Below are 16,957 nucleotides of genomic sequence, written 5' to 3'. Positions count from 1 at the left end.
TTCCTCGACCAAAATGAAGCTTTTCGATTGATTTACAGTTACGTCAGTCAGGGTCTTTTAAAATGTGCCCTGACTCAATTTTATGTGTATGCAGCCTTAAATTCATGAAAAAGTCAGGGGCATTTCAAAAGTGCCCTGACTCAAAATTCGTCATTTATAGAAATTTAAGCATTTTGTCTCGTTTCTTCAGTACATTTACACAAAAATGAACTTATTTTCATAAAAATGAAAGAGGTCTGCAATAATCGTTGTGTTTTTGTTGTTTTGTTCGATGAGAAAAATATTTCAAATTTTACACTATTCTATCATTTTGTAAAATTTCAGCTGTAAAAATTTCGATTTCGTTACATTTTCCTAATAATTACTCTCATCCAATTTTCCCAAATTAGTTCCAATCGTGTTTAATTTTGTCTGTTTTCTATAGATCCGAATGTTGTTGTTGCCTTGACCCTCACTTCACCGGACAGATCTACCAATACTATCGAGGGAACATGGACACGACCATTTGGCCTCGTTTCAGGTTATAGGACGGAGTGTATAAGCTCTCCAGGAGGTGCTTCCCGCTTTGCTACAAACCTGAACTTCGGATACTATATCACACCATTGCACTGGATTGTCGGCCGGTCATCTTTATACGATGTCTGTTTACACCATAAGTGGGACAGGAAACGACGAAGACGAGTTAGAAAGTGAACCAGCATCTGAAATCAAAAGAGTTTGTAAGTAATGGTTTTGCTCTCTCCTGCAGTATTTTGGCGCAATCGCCGATTTTTAATTTTGCTTTTGTATTAGTGTCTTGAAATTATTTCATTTTAAGATTGTCAGTAAGGAAATTGTTTTTTATTAGTAATTTGTCTTTTCATCATTTTTATATACGTTCTTTCTCGAAATGTTTCATAAATCGTGCATGAGCTCTAATGAAACATTGGTTTGGTTTAAATTTGGTTTAAAACATATAACCTTTAGGAATGTGTACTGGTGCTGGGTAATTTGGTGTATTGAAAAGAAAAGTATGTTTTGCCCACCCTGTTAATAGGTCTTGTCGATGCCATGTTTATTGACCTTTAGCGACACATCGTCTTGTTTCTTCAAGTTGTTGTTAGTACATTACCAGTATCATAGTTGTAACCATCGCAACTCTACTGTCGAGGAAGAAATAGGTCGAATAAATGACATATTCACCCAGTAATTTGGTTACATCGTTTTCTAGAGTTTAATAACCTTATTATTTTTCTGAAACGTTTCAGAAAAAATATATTGATCATTATTATTATAATCCTCCACCAGAAGCTAAGTTTACTGAATTGCTTACCCATGAAAATGTAGAAACGATTCAACGTTTAGCTGCTTTTATGTTTCATGCTTTCAATATCCGAAATCGTGTAAATGAATTGAATATGTAATGTACTGTGTCTTATGTTTACCTTTATCAATCCTGTTAATGTAATATGGGCCGATGGTCTTGAAATACCGAATAAACCAACCATTACCTATTACCTATAACCTTATTGTTCTGATTGCGAACCACACGATGTAAGTGTACACATCATATGAAAGGATAGTAAAATAAGATAAATTGTGGTCATAAATGAGAAAATTGATGGTTATAACCAACAAATTTTCAATTGACGATATAATCCTACATGTTTTAATTTCTAGGTTCAGGATTGGTGCACTAAGTAGTAGATTCCCTGGCTTTGTCGAGGAAAAACATTCTGATATTTTCTGTTGTTTTCTATAGATCCGAATGTTGTTGTTTCATTAGCCGTCATTTCACCGGACAGATCCACCAATTCTATCAAGGGAACATGGGCACGACCATTTGGCCTCATTTCAGGTTATAGGATTGAGTGCATTAGTTCTACAGGAGGTGATGGACACAACAAGGATCTGGATTCTGATACCACAGAATACACTTGCACGGGATTGTCGGCTGGTCACTTTTATACGATGTCTGTTCATACCGTAAGTGGAACGGGACATGACGATGACAAGCTAGAAAGTGAACCAGTATCTGGAGACAAACGAGTTTGTAAGTTGTAAACCTACCTTAGGAATATGTAATTTTTGCTGAGTAATGTAGCATATTGTAACAAAAGTATGTTTTGTCTACCCTGTAAATGGCTTTTTTGATGCTTAATTATCTTCAGTGACACTTCGTCTTGTTTCTCGTCGTTGGTACATACCAGTATCATTGTTTCAAACATTGCAGCTCCATTGTCATCGAAGAAATACATCCAATCAATGCAACATTCACCCTTTAATTCGGAGTACATTGTTTTGTAAAGATGAGATAACCGAATTGGTCTGATTGTCAATGACGCAACGTATGCCTACATGCAGAATGTGATAATATTCAAAAAAGAAAAAAAATTGTGGGTATCAGAGAGAGAATTGATGATTATCGCCTATTTTTCATTGACGATATAATTCTACATTGTTCAATTTGTAGATTTCAGAGTGGCTGAATTAAATCATTATTTTCCTCCCTTGATCGAGAAAAAAGACATTCTGATAATGTTTGTCTGTTTCCAATAGATCCGAATGTTGTTGTTGCCTTGGCCGTACATTCACCGGACAGATCTACCACTTCTATCAAGGCAAAATGGGTACGACCATTTGGCCTGATTTCAAGTTATACGATTGAGTGTATAAGCTCTACAGGAGGTGTTCCTCGCTTTGCTCACAAACTGAACTCTTATACTACAGCATATACGTGCACCGGATTGTCGGCCGGTCATCTTTATATGATGTCTGTTTACACTGCAAGTGGGACAGAAAACGATGATGAAAAGTTAGAAAGTGAACCAGCATCTAAAGTCAAACGAGTTTGTAAGTAAATTGTTTCTCCCTTCTGCATGAGTATACACTTGACTGCAGGTTCAGAAGTTTTTATGTGTATTCTTTTATTAGAGTACTTGTGCATTGTTATTCTTTTTTCACTATATTTGACTGTAAGGGACCAAAGGCAAACAGGGATGGACTCTAATGGTTTCGTTTGAATTCTACTTCTTCTCCCATAACTTTTCTTTCGTCCTAAATCTGAGAAGCTATCACTCGTATCACTACGAAACGCACAACTTGTTCGGGGTTAGGGAGAAGTAGTGTGTGGCACACCTTGACTTTAACTGATTACATGACCTTAACGGCTATAATATTTTATGAAAATCAGCAAAGTCAATCCTCTGAATAACTACAGGGCAAACCCTATGCAAATTTCTTGTGAAGAATGTTTCCTTTTTTGGTAAACTAAACTTTGCAGATGAAATCGCGAGCGGTAACGTACCTTTGGCCGCCACATTGGATTTTAAAATTCCAATTTAATCAATAAAAATTTTTCCTCCGCAACCACAGAAATACTAGAACTGTAATTATACACATCAGCGTAAGTGGGAGTGCTTGCTAATTTCAGTTAGTCATGTGGTTTTTATGGCCATATACGATTTTTAACTGATTAATTTGTAAGTTAAGTCATTAATTAATTAATTACAATCATGCTTGCCTCCCCAATAACGCTGCTTGCTGCTTTTACTTATCAATTAATAGTCAACTATCTAATTCAGTGATTTTAGTTATTTATTTATTATTTATTTATGTATTTAATTATTTATTTATGGTTTTTATTGATTGGTTAATTTATTTATTTACTATTGCGAAATTTTCATAATCTTGCATAAATTCTCATGACAAAGATAATGTGAAATGTCTCTTGATTATCCATTGTATTGAAAAGGGGTATGGGTCCCGCTTTTGAATAGGTCTTTTTTGACTTTTATTAAACTACAGGGTCACATTGTGGTGTTTGTCGTCGTTCGTCTCCGTGGCACAGTTTTACACTTTGCAGTTTCACTGTCAACAGAGTAATATTTCTGATCGATGCGATCTTCATCCTTTGTACATTGTTTTGCACGGGTATTATTCCTTTATTGTTCCGATTTCCAATGTCATGAAGTTTCCATACATAAACCAGATATGAACTGTAAATGCTCACGTGTTCCATTATATATTGAAGTTATGTGTAAATTTGAACCTTTTCCACATGTTTGCAACTTCATTGAAAGTATTATGATCAACATAATGAACAATATTCATCACAGATTAACTTTATAGGTCATTAAGTATTCAAATACGCAATTAGCTGAAATAGAAATAGTTAATTTCTTTGACTGCTGTCATTGTATCACCACTTTATATAGCAAGTGTAATTGCCTTTGGTCAAGTCCTTCAAACTATATATTCCAAACTTTGAAAGCTCATTAGATATGCAAACTATAAATTAGCTGACAAGAAAACTTAAGTGCGAAATGACTTCTAATATTGGTATAACCTGGTATAATCATAAATGTACATAGCATGTTATGCCAACTTTGATCAAATAAATCCAAGTATATATCCCTTATTAGGAAAGTTCATTAAATACACAAATTAGGAATTGGCTGAAGCAAAAATGCTTAATGCCTTTCAATAATGTTAGCCTGCATAATAGTATCTTTAACGTATATAGCAAGTTTTATCAATTTTGGTCATGTAAATTCAAATATATAACCCTAATTTCAAAATTCATTAAATATGCAAATTAGGAGCTGGATGAAGTAAAAATGCTTCATGACTTTCAGTAACGTCGTATCATAGTATCTTTATGTACATAGCAAGTTTCGTCAACTTTGGTCTAGTCAATACAGATAAATATCCCTGATTATAAAAGTTCATTAAATATGCAAATAAGGAATTGGCTAATGTTCAAATGCTTAATGACTTTCAATAATGTTCTATCAAAGTATCTTTAATGTACATAGCCAGTTTCGTCAACTGTGGCCTCGTCAATTCAGATAAATACCCGTAATTAGGAAAGTTCATAAAATATGCAAATTAGGAATTGGCTGAAGTAAAAATGCTTAATGACATTTAATAATGTTCTATCATAGTATCTTTAATGTACATAGCAAGTTTCATCAATTTTGGTCATGTAAATTCAAATATATATCCTTAATTTCAAAAGGTCATTAAATATGCAAATTAGGATTTGGATGAAGTAAAAATGCTTAATGACTTTCAGTAATGTTAAATCATAGTATCCTCAATATGCATACCAAGTTTCGTCAATTTTGATCAAGTAAATTCAGATATATATGCCTAATTAGTAGATTTCATTAAATATGCAAATTAGTGATTATCTTTCACGTCACCCCTTAATAACTTGCACAGCTGATATATCTTGATGTTATCAACATTTGTAGCAAATCTCATCAAATTGTGTGCAGTCGTTCTCAATGTATAGCCGTTTTTTTTCTAAAATCATTAATTATGCAAATGAGCAAAAAGTAAGCAAGCCACACCCACCAAACACTAATCAGTTCTTGCCATTAGCAAACTAAATCTATGTACCAGATTTGATTCTGATCTGATGAGCCGTTTTTGAGATATTGAGCACACAGACAGACAGACAGACAGACAGACAGACACACAGACAGACACACAGACACACAGACAGACAGACATCGCTGCGACATATGCTCACGTGTGTCAACACGTGAGCAAAAAATGAGAAGCTGGTGCAGAAAGATAAATTGGGATTGATGACAGAATTGGTGTTTATAGCCTAACTAATTTCCAATGAAGATAACTTTACCTGTCTTCCATGAGAAGCATTATGAGTTGCAGCAGTGAATTGTTATTTTGTTACTTAACTTGGTTGAGAAACCCATTGACTGATATTTTCGTCTGCTTCCTATAGATCCGGAGGCTGTTTTGGCCTTAACCGTGACTTCCCACGCGAGATCGACGAGTTCCCTTACTGGATCATGGACAAAACCAACAGCTTGATTTCAAGTTACAGGGTTGAATGTACTAGTTCAACTGGAGGTAATCCATATGAAGGGGAATATCTGGACTCTAATTTCGAATATGACTGCACTGGATTGTCGGCCGGTCATCTTTATACGATGTCTGTTTACACCGTAAGTGGCACAGGAAACGGCGAAGACAAATTAGAAAGTGAACCAGCATCTAAAGTCAAACGAGTTTGTGAGTAATGGTTATGCTTTCTCCTGCATATTTATTTGAGCCATTTTAGTTTAAAAAGTAAATATTATTTTATTGAATATTAGGTTTCTAGGGCGGCGTTGCTGTTAATCAACACCCTTTACTATAAAAGCAATATTTTTTTCAAAAAGCATGCTATGTCTCAGTTGGAACTAGACTGAAAATTCAACATTTTTTGAGTTGTCTATTCGCATTTTACATGGTATAACTGACATTCAAAAGTGATTAAGGCTGTGATAAGCATAACATAAATTACTGTTAAATTCAAATGAAAGACTGTTGGTGGCAAACAAAATCGTTATTTTGTTATATATTATTGAGCAAATGGAATGTTAAAAATTTTACAAAATTTTGGCAAAGCAAGAAAGTTGTATTTTTTCTAACGTTGGAAACTGAAAAAGGAAGCCAGGAAAGTGGTATTTTTTATACATTTGCATACTGATAGAAATGCATCAACGGGAGTCAATATGGGGAAGGTTACATCGGCATCATTGATAACACCTTTCAGAAGCGCTTCGCTAATCACGTGCAGTCGTTCCATAACAAAAATTATCCAAATAATACTGGTCCCTTAAGACAAGGACAAGGTCTTTGACATATTATGGTCAATTATTGACGAAGCATCAAGTTACTCTAACATAAGCAAGCGATGTAATCTTTGTACATCAGAAAAACTATACATTATCAATCCTAACAAGTCTACGCTGTTAAGCAAACGCTCTGAGTTGGTCTCAAAGTGGCGTCATCAAAACAAGTATTATTCATAGAATTTCAACATCACATAGAACTATAGTACAATGGTACGTCCCAACATTATAACAGTATTCTGACGATTGCTAGATGCATGAAACTTAAGTAACAGATATAATTACTTTGTACTTGAAGTAATTTGCGTTATGTTTCTGAAACCCAGATTTTACTCATTGCATGGTTTCTGTTATGTATGTCATATGTATGATAAGTGTATGATAAGGTGTATCACATATTTTGCAGCAAAGCTTGAACAAAAAGTGTGTATTATGAGGTTATTACGAAAATACCGCAAAGGATGCACGAGGGCATTGGCGCAGCGTATCGCCCGACGCGTAGCGGAGGGCGATGCGCAGCGCCAATGTCCGAGTGCATGCGGTATTTTCGTGACAACCATATTATTATACATCTTATATTCGTGACTGGGGCATCAAATTGCCAGAGTAATGACCGTTTTCGTGCAATGTCAACAATTTTTCTTCCGATTTATAGTGCAAGTGTGGAACGCTATCTAGGACTTGCTTCTGCAAGCTCTGGATAGTGTGTGTACACTACACACGTACGCGCAGATACAGCTGCAGGTGATGGGGCGCCTTGAAACCGTAGGTGTTATATATATAATAATATATATATATATATATATATATATATATATATATATATATATATATATATATATATATATATATATATATATGGGAATGATTGTTCAAATGTCATTACTCATTTCACAAACAGTAATAGTCCGGCAGCCAGTGGGGTAAACCTTGCTTTGTGGTCTTAAGTTTTTTCTTGTGGATTTCGTTTGTCAAGACCACCACAAAAAGAAATATAATTACTGGCCCTCTGTCAGCATTGAGCAATTAAGAAAATTAGCATAATCAAAATGGCCGCCAGCTTATTGCACTTTGTATGAGAAAGAAGACTCAAATGGCTTTATACATACTGTAACTTTGTTTTTCTCGTTTAATCACCAAGCAGTTGCTGACGGCAAACTAGAACATAAATATTGTCATATATTATTTGAATGAAATGCTAATTTGCATAATTTCAAGATGGCGGCTAGCTGTAAACATGTCCGGCAGCCAGCTGCCAGTGGGGTAAACCTTGCTTTGTGGTCTTAAGTTTTTTTCTTGGTGGATTTCGTTTGCCAAGACCACTACAAAAAGAAGTATAACTACTGGCCCTCTGTCAGCATTGAGCAATTTGAGAAAATTAGCATAATCAAAATGGCTGCCAGCTTATTGCACTTTGTATGAGAAAGAAGACTCAAATGGCTTTATACATACTGTAACTTTGTTTTTCTCGTTCAATCACCAAGCAGGTGCTAACGGCAAACTGGAACATAAATGTTGGCATATATTATTTGAATGACATGCTAATTTGCATAATTTCAAGATGGCGGCCAGCTGTAAACAATTCTTTGTTAAGCGTAACTCTACATTATTATCATTTACTGTACTTCGTGCAGTTATTTTAACACAGTAGGTTTTACATCACTGTTTTAATAGTTGCACGTACATAAACTTCTTTTTCTGTTGCAAAGTTAATGTTCATAATCAGACATGTAAGCAGCCGAATAGTTAAGCCTTCGCCCATTTTCGAGTACTTGCCTGTTTACTTGTGTAAAAAGATATAAACTGATGCCGACAGTGTTCTGGTAATTGTGTTACACTCTGCCAAGAGCCTCTGTTATGTTTCTAAGTAAGTTAGTGATCTTTATGCCTTTGCTGAAACCAACCTGAGTTGTGATAATCTAACCCGAATCAATGATTAAGTAAGGTGGGAACTTTTTCCTAGCTCGACTATCAATGCATTTTATGTACATTTAAGAAAAAACGTTGTGATTTTACACTACTTTCGAGATTGATATGGAATCTGCTGACGTCGCATTGAATCCATGATTAGTCACACTTTGTGCATCAGGAAAATACTACGGGTTTGGAGTACAGTGACTTATAGAAGATATTTCCAAAGTTACTCGGGTTCTCTAAAGGTGAAAAGGGGAAGGCGGCTCAACGCACCATACTATTTTTGAGGATGTTCAGTTTTTTCGTATGTTACTCTTAATATGTGTATTTTTGGGGGGGTTAATTTATTTTTGGATATACTATGACGATTCGTCGTTCGGTCTGTGGTGTCAAAATCATTTGTGATCCATTTCAACATGCATTTCGAAACTCTTAAATGTGAGTTCTTCTTCAGTCTCTTAATATTGTTATCCTTATTTTGTTCGTGTATGACCTCTAGAATTACATTTGTTCATTTAGTAACGAAACTATTATTGATATATTTGGATCTGAATCCAATCCAGTGTGAGATTGTATATTTGTATTGTCTGTGTATGGCCTGTTTTCCTTTGGATGTTGTTGAACTTTTTTGTTCTTTACTTAATGTGTTTATTTGTTTGTTTTTTCTCCTTTTCGTTGATCCTTTGCGTTGATTTTGGCTCTTACTACAAGTTATTCATCTTTTAAGTTTTGTTTCTCTTGTATGCTATTATTGGTTTTTCAGGGAACAAAAACTGAAGACGTTCATCGCTTTCAATTATTTTCCATTTCATTGTTAGTGCTTTTATATCGTTTGTTCTAATTTGTGGACTGTATTTGGTTGCGTATGTATATTAGTTTTGTTATTATTGATTTTCCCTAGTTTGAGGTACGATTCGCACTTTGTGTGCCCAACTTCCTTTTTCTGATTGTGCGATTTCTGTGGTCTTATAACCTTGTTTTTGTTTTGTTTTTGTTTTTTGTCGTAAATTCAACTTTCTTGTCAAAGTCTTGGTTATTATTATATGTTGTTACATGGGCATATCTCAGCAATTTACCTTAATTAAACCAGTAAAAATACCTTTTTGGGTCGCACGAGTTTCTGGCTAGATATTGAAATGGTCTGTTATTTTGGTGTGAGTTTTTGTGTCGAGAGTTCTCCCTTTATTGTATCGTTGACTTTGTAAATCATTAATGACACTTTGAGGAGAATACTCTATTGTAAATTTGAAAGTTCAGTGTAACTTATTGATGTTAGCCATAAATTCACATTCAGCTCAGTTTCTGTTCAAGCATAGATCATGAAAACACATCTCTGAATCGTTTCCAAAAGGAAAGTCTGCTTCTGTGTAGTTTAATGACCTCAGTTTCAAGGTTGTAGAATGTTGTATCAGCGATTTCCGGCGAAACTGGTGAACCCAGGCTACAGCCACAAATCTGTTGGTAGACGTTTCTGTTAAATTCAACCGTGGTATGTTGCAGAATTATTGTTGGTAATTGTTTAGTGGAACGCTTCGATCTTTTCTTAATATTTTACAGCTGTAATTGATAGTTGATACTGAATCAAGTGCGTTTGTGACAGCTTGCTTCAGTTTGTGGAGTATTTGTGTACATCGAGATTACATCCAGAGTGACTGTAATGCATTATGTTGTATTGTTATCTAGCTTAGTTTGTTGGTAAAGTCTGTTGTATCTTTAATGTACATTGACTGGTTTTGTACAATCAGTTTTAAGAAATATTCTATGTTATGTATTCCGATATTTGTGTGTTGGGCTAGAGCAGCCATAAATAATTTGGACCGTGACGACAAATGAATTTTGCTGATGCTGGTGACTTTTTTGAATTTTTGGAGTGGATACTGCGTTGGTGTGCATATTATGTGTATTCAAAGGATCATGATATTTGAACGTATCATTTGTCTATTTGTTTATTTTAGTACATGTCCGTGTAGTTTTCTGGTTGTGTTGTCGCTGTCATTTACATGCACTTTTGTATCGTAATCTCTTTTGGCTTAAAAGTCTGTGACTTTCGTCAATGTAATCTGTTTAATTTGATATTGCTATTCCATTTCCCCTGCCTTTATCTAATGGTTTTATGGTAATTTCATGGTTCAATTTGATAGTGTTTTAATGGCATTTTTTCTGCCTATGTTATGGTAGATTTGGTTGTATTGAAATGAATTTCGGAATTTTCCAGGGATAAATTTTAAGCCTCTATTCAATGTTATTTCAGGAGTTAATAGTTTAACACAATTGGAACTAATTTGGGATAATTAGATGGTGATGTAATGTCGATTTAATCTTCAAATGTAATCTAATCTGCTTTTCTTTTATATTACACACTTGTTTTTATAAGTAATTTGTGATACTGCAACATTCAGCTATATGGCACCGAACACTTTTCAGAAATTCGCAAAATATGAAAATCCAGTTATCCCAAATTAGTTCCAATCATGCTGTTCATATTCCGAGAGATATTTTAATACATTTAGAGTTCTTAGGGATTTGTATTTGGTACGCCTGTGTGTGTCTTATTTTTTGTTTGTTTCTTTAATTAATTCTTTTCTTTTGCTTCCATTATCAGAGAAGATTTCCTCAATCTGTTAAATTTTCTCTCTGTGTATTTGAATATGATGGCCTGGCCATTGTATTTCAATGGTAGTTCTTTGGCTGAAAAATTTGGTGGCCCTGAAAAAGAGCCATTTGGTTTGGTTTTGGGAAGTCGTTTTTTTTTACGTAACAACTTATTTTTGAGTAAATGTGTAAGTTGTTATTTGACTTCTTCTTCGAAACGTCCGAGGAGCTTCTTTGCTTGTTGTATTTGGTCTCTTTCTGTTAGAGATTGTATTCCTTGTAAGACTGTTTTGGTATTTTCATTTGCCAGTTATTGGACCGGTTATATTTGTGTTCGGGCACGTGTATAATGTTGAGAGAGGTGTATGAAACACGGAGCCTACTTTTACCTCGTTGTAGACTATAGTGTCCCAACACTGTGTCCAAAATTATAGAAGACGAAAATATTAAACATATTACGAGTAAGATAGGAAAACACTGAATATCCGCAAAAATAGTATGGTGTGTGGAGCTGCCTTCCCCTTTGCCGCACCAAGTCATTAAGCATTCATTGTAGCATTGTTTATAATCTACTTTGGTACATTTCAAGCTTTCCTGTAAAATATGGTTCATGTGTTAATTTATGCAAATTAGTATTTAAATTTATTCAATTATGATTACTAACCTTATTTAGTTGAACCACTAATAGAAATGTGCTTTTACAAGCAGACTTTAACAATATAAAGCCTACTTCTACTGCTTCCAATGGTAATTTGTGATAATTTTGTGTTAATTTATGCAAATTAGCATTTAAATTTATTCATCTGTGATTACTAACCTTTTTTAGTTGAAGCACTAATAGAAATGTGCTTTTACTAGCAAATTTTAACAGTATAAAGCCTACTTCTACTGCTTCCAATGGTAATTTGTGATAATTTGGCGGCCATTTTGTTTATGCTAATTATCTAAAATTGCTCAATACTGACAGAGATCCAGTAACTATTTTTTTCACTTTGGTTATCTTGACTAGCAAAATCCGGTTTTAAAAAAACTTAAGACCCTAACACAAGGTTCAGGACAAAAAGTGGATTTGGCTGTAGCAATTAATATTCAGAAAGTGTGTTTCTACACATTAAACGTGATGGCAGCCTGATTTTTTCCATTGCATTTACGTTTCAGATCCTGAACACGCTACGGTACTGACAACTGCCACAACTCACGATAGTTTTATTATTACCTGGACCCAACCAGATGGGCACTCGACTGGATATACCTTCACCTATGAACCGATCGATAATCGGGAGAACGCAAAATCCGGAAACGAAGAAATCCTTGATCTAGATCAAGCCATCACGTCTCATGCCATTGGCGGACTTTATGCCGGCACGAAGTATTCAGTAGACCTATTCACCAAAAGTGGTCAAGATGGTGATACTGATCCCTTACAGGGTGATCCTGAAACCGAAACTGACAGAACGAGTAAGATGTTTATTTATTTGATCACTATCGGTCACTAAAGTAGTCTTCGCAGGAACGATATTTTAATTGTTAAAATGGTGATTGCCATGGGCTTGCCTTTGCAATTTTCACTAATGTCCCCAAATCTATATATGATATTTCGTAACGTGGATTTCAACATGTATTCACATGTTAACCAATTATCTCATTTCAGTTCCCGGCACGGCAAGTAACATTAGGGCTGAACATATCGAAATACACTTAATGGATATAGCCTGGGATATTGATGTCAAAAGTTGTATGATGAATTTACTGTCATCTATACGAGTCACCTTGACGCACGGCAACACTTCCTAGTTACAAGCAATACATCAACTCGCCTGCTCGACCTACATGCCGGTGATACATACACTCTGCAGATATACACGAATTCCGATGACAAGACAAGCGGAAGTAGTGTACCAGTTAATATTACTACAGGTGCTGTATTGTTTAATTCTCTAGTTGCTCGACAACATCCTAATGAATCTACGAACTGGTACCCAATAATGTATATGGAATGTTTATACAACGTGACACCTACAGGTGTATTTGAAAAACAGTAGATGTTGACATTAGATAAAACGTATGGAGTATAGCGAATGTTCACAGGGCAAATTAAAATGATACACTCAAGTTCGAAGAGAGATTGTGAAATAGAGTTTATCTCTTGACAAAACTTCGTCAAATTAAACTGATTACGCCACTGTGGAGAAATGGAGTCCAATTTAGATATAAATTGACTTAAACGATGCAAATATTTATGAATTAAATTAGTCGTGAACTTCAGTTTGTCACTGGGTTACATTTTTTACTTTCGATGGAACTCAGAGCCACTGGGACCAGGAATGGTAAAAGTGACTTACAAAAATGATAAGGAAATCCATCTTGAGTGTCTGCACCTAGCTGTAGGCTTAGCGAGGACTGTAATTATGATTCATACAAAATAACTCATGAACCTGAACACGGAGATATAAAGCATCAGTGGGACCTTGCATTAACAGCTAAGCTAGTGACCCTCAATCCTGCGAGTTGTATAACATTACCGTTCAGGCAGTGAGCGGTGTCACTGAGAGTCAACCAGAAATAACTAGGGATAGAACAAGTAAGTCTGATATTCTTACTTTCTCATCTATAAAATCTAACCCCACCCCTCCCGTTTACTTTTTTCTTTCTGCCTTATTTTTTGAGAGTGTGTGTGTCTATGTGTGTGTCTATGTGACCCCTTGACTACCGTTATGGCGGAGCTTGTTATTACTTTTTCTCGCATTAACAGGCCCACGTTTTTAATTTCCATGCCAATAAGCACGTCATTCAATTTACCGGTATGTATCATAATCTACTAACCAGAAGGAAAATCGATATTTGTGTGCAATTTCATTATACCGTAAGACTGAATATTCTTAAAAGCTGACGCAACATCTACATTTATATTTTCGTCACAAGGAAAAAAGGTGTCCACCTCACACAAGATGTCTTCCTCGGAGTTAAGATATAAGCAGTAAAATGAACTGATATTGAGCATGTTTGTCTATGTTTGTCACTTATAATATGCGAGTTTCTCAGGCTATTTTCGTTCATATTTTCTTACAACCAATACTTTCAGTTTTATGATATTATTGTTTTTTTTCATTATCCTATGTTGCTGTTTTTGTTATTGTGCTTCTGTTCAGTGCCAGATACACCCGGAAATTTCCGTATCGCAAACAAAACAGTTGCATCGTTACTGGCTGCATGGGATAAGCCGACCGGAAAGTTAGAATCTTATAGTATTGCGATTGACTTTGTCAATGAAGAACGAGACAAAACTCTAGACAACGTTCACATACCATTGCCTGATAAAGATGACGAAAACCCGGCCTCTAACATCACCGGCCTTGATCCATTCACTGAGTACCGACTTACTTTAACTTGCTTAAGCCCAGAACCTATGAGAACAGAGTGCGACCCTACGTACATTGAAGAGAAAACTGATATTGCGCGTGAGTAATACGTTTTTAGCCTAACGCTCTTATTGTTTCTTATAATGAAGTGAAATATGGTAAAATATAATTTATAATTTTTTTAGAGGAATATTAGCAAAATTTATGTTCATTCGATATCGAACACTGCATCAAAAACAATAATACTTGCTTTATTAGCATGAATTATTTGGCTATTTTTTAGCTGAAGAGTACATATACAGATGAATACAGTCAATAATCCATTTCTTGTATTCAGAAAGCCTGTGTTCATGTGGATTCATGTGATTTCACGTGTACAATTCTACAATACAGGCAACTCACTAGTGTGAATGTATCTGTATTATTGCGTTTTGATGCAGTGAGAAATATGTTCACCAACATTCTACGTATTAATTGTATTAATAACATTTCCCTACATAAGATATCTATACAGCAGAGCTGTAAGGGCTTCCGTAATAAATTTTAGCCTGTTCACATTCTTCGTAGCCCCTCCACCATCGGATGTGCGACCATCAAATGACCCAGAAGTAATAATGAAGACAAAAACTACAATAACGGTTGAGTTCACTGATGACATTTTCATTCATGACTACGGTCCAGTACTTTACTACAGCGTAATTGTGACAGAAGAGAACGTCACAGGTAAGTAATTGTTCTAAAACATCTTTATATCACAAGTCTATCTATCTATCTGTCTATATATTATGTATGTATGTATGTATGTATGTATGTATGTATGTATGTATGTATGTATGTATGTATGTATGTATGTATGTATGTATGTATGTATGTATGTATCTATCTATCTATCTATCTATCTATCTATCTATCTATCTATCTATCTATCTATCTATCTATCTATCTATCCATCTATCTATCCATCCATCTATCTATCTATCTATCTATCTATCTATCTATCTATCTATCTATCTATCTATCTATCTATCTATCTGTCTGTCTGTCTATGTAAAGATCTATCTATCTATAGGGATGACACGCTTCGTTTTCTCGATAATGTTATGCGTATCAAGGCGAAGAAGATGAAGAAAGAAATCATGCAAGTGTTTCATAATCTTGGCCTCAAAATTACAATTTATGGCAAGTTCTGCCCTTATTGTAGATCGAATGACCAAACAATGAACCTCCATTTAGTAGTCGTATCACACATCAAATACAATTCAACACATCCCATGCAATGAGTACACGCATATCAACAGTCAAGTGATAAGGGCGCCTGTGATTAATCCAAAGCTCACTGTAGAAAAGGGTTGAAGAAATGTGGTTATACTGGCAAAATTCATTATGTGAAGACTAACCAATAAGTGAAGGGGAAGAATAATATGAAACGTGACATCACGTCCAAAGGGGAATCATTGAAGCTGGGACCGTGATCGACGCTCTCACAACGTCTATGATAGCAATAGCGACGTCTGTGTGGTCACGAAAAAGACATTTTATCGTCTATAATAACGCATGCGTATGAGTGAGCCACTTGCGGTCGTCTTTAGCAGTCTGGTGCACAAGCTTGAATGTGTGTATGAGAACAATGCCCCATTCCATACTCGGTACAAAACGTGCAGCTTCTTGTACATTTTACAGGAAAATGTTCTAGACATCCTAACATCTTAAAAGTAATCCATATTAATGGATCATTAATTGTTGTAAATTCTACGATATTAAGTTTAATGTAGCTTGTTTTTAAGTACCTTACCTTCACTTTACTAGGAGGATATTATGATTATCAGCCTGAGAGAGGGACTGATCCTGACCCGCAAATGAACACATGGGCTAAAGCACAGGGCAGAACCTTGAGATACAAATAGAAGAGCGATATGAATATCCATGGCCATATGGAGGTAATCTTATGCTTGACTCAATCTATAACCTTTACTGGCAGTAAAATAGGGACTGTAAAGCAATGCTGCTATTTGAACGGGATAATGTGCATTGATTTTCCCTTAGTCAAAACTTCTGGTGTGACATTTTTTTCACATTGATGTCGTTTTTAACAACAAACTAGTGTTATGTTGTTCGCAATGCATAAGTTAAATGTAGTTTGTTTTTAAGTATTTGTTATACATATGTAATATTGCCGATGTATTGTGTGTTGCGAGCTTTTCTTATATATTTGGGACTTTTCAGATGTTACAAAAGTTCGCAGACGATCACACCATCCTCGGTATTAATTACAATTGGAGAAAATACCGTATGTGAAATTGATGACTCTGAGAATTACTGCAACGGACCGTTGAAGAAAGGAACACCCTATAGGTGAGAAATGAACTTCAAGTGAAAATACACTCTCCTCTTTCGCCCGAAATATAATATATGTAGTAAGTAACTGTTGTATTCGGTGACTGACAATGGCTGCCCTTTGGAGAA

General features: G+C 35.2%; 2 protein-coding genes across 2 annotated transcripts in view; both read left to right on the top strand.

Moving 5' to 3' along the window:
• The window catches only part of LOC139116605 (actin-1-like), a 244,120-nt gene that overhangs the window by 152,180 nt on the left and 74,983 nt on the right, over nt 1–16,957 (top strand). The window lies entirely within an intron of this gene.
• LOC139149321 (fibronectin-like) lies at nt 638–16,398 on the top strand. Its single transcript, XM_070721036.1, has 8 exons — nt 638–719; nt 1,742–2,032; nt 2,539–2,836; nt 5,735–6,024; nt 12,294–12,593; nt 14,285–14,593; nt 15,062–15,217; nt 16,301–16,398. The coding sequence occupies exons 1-8, from the start codon at nt 638–640 to the stop codon at nt 16,396–16,398; spliced, it is 1,824 nt and encodes a 607-aa protein (XP_070577137.1).

The sequence above is a fragment of the Ptychodera flava genome, chromosome 2 (assembly GCF_041260155.1).
Source record: "Ptychodera flava strain L36383 chromosome 2, AS_Pfla_20210202, whole genome shotgun sequence".
Taxonomy (NCBI): domain Eukaryota; kingdom Metazoa; phylum Hemichordata; class Enteropneusta; family Ptychoderidae; genus Ptychodera; species Ptychodera flava.
The sequence above is the reverse complement of the archived record's forward strand: the minus strand, read 5'-3'. Positions and strand labels throughout refer to the sequence as shown.

Bases quoted from the DNA above. Each gene is read 5' to 3' on its own strand.
- LOC139149321 (XM_070721036.1), top strand. From the start codon at position 638: ATGTCTGTTTACACCATAAGTGGGACAGGAAACGACGAAGACGAGTTA. The intron at 2,033-2,538 runs GTAAGTTGTAAA...TGTTTCCAATAG, and splicing joins ATCTGGAGACAAACGAGTTT to ATCCGAATGTTGTTGTTGCC. The intron at 15,218-16,300 runs GTAAGTAATTGT...TCACTTTACTAG, and splicing joins GACAGAAGAGAACGTCACAG to GAGGATATTATGATTATCAG.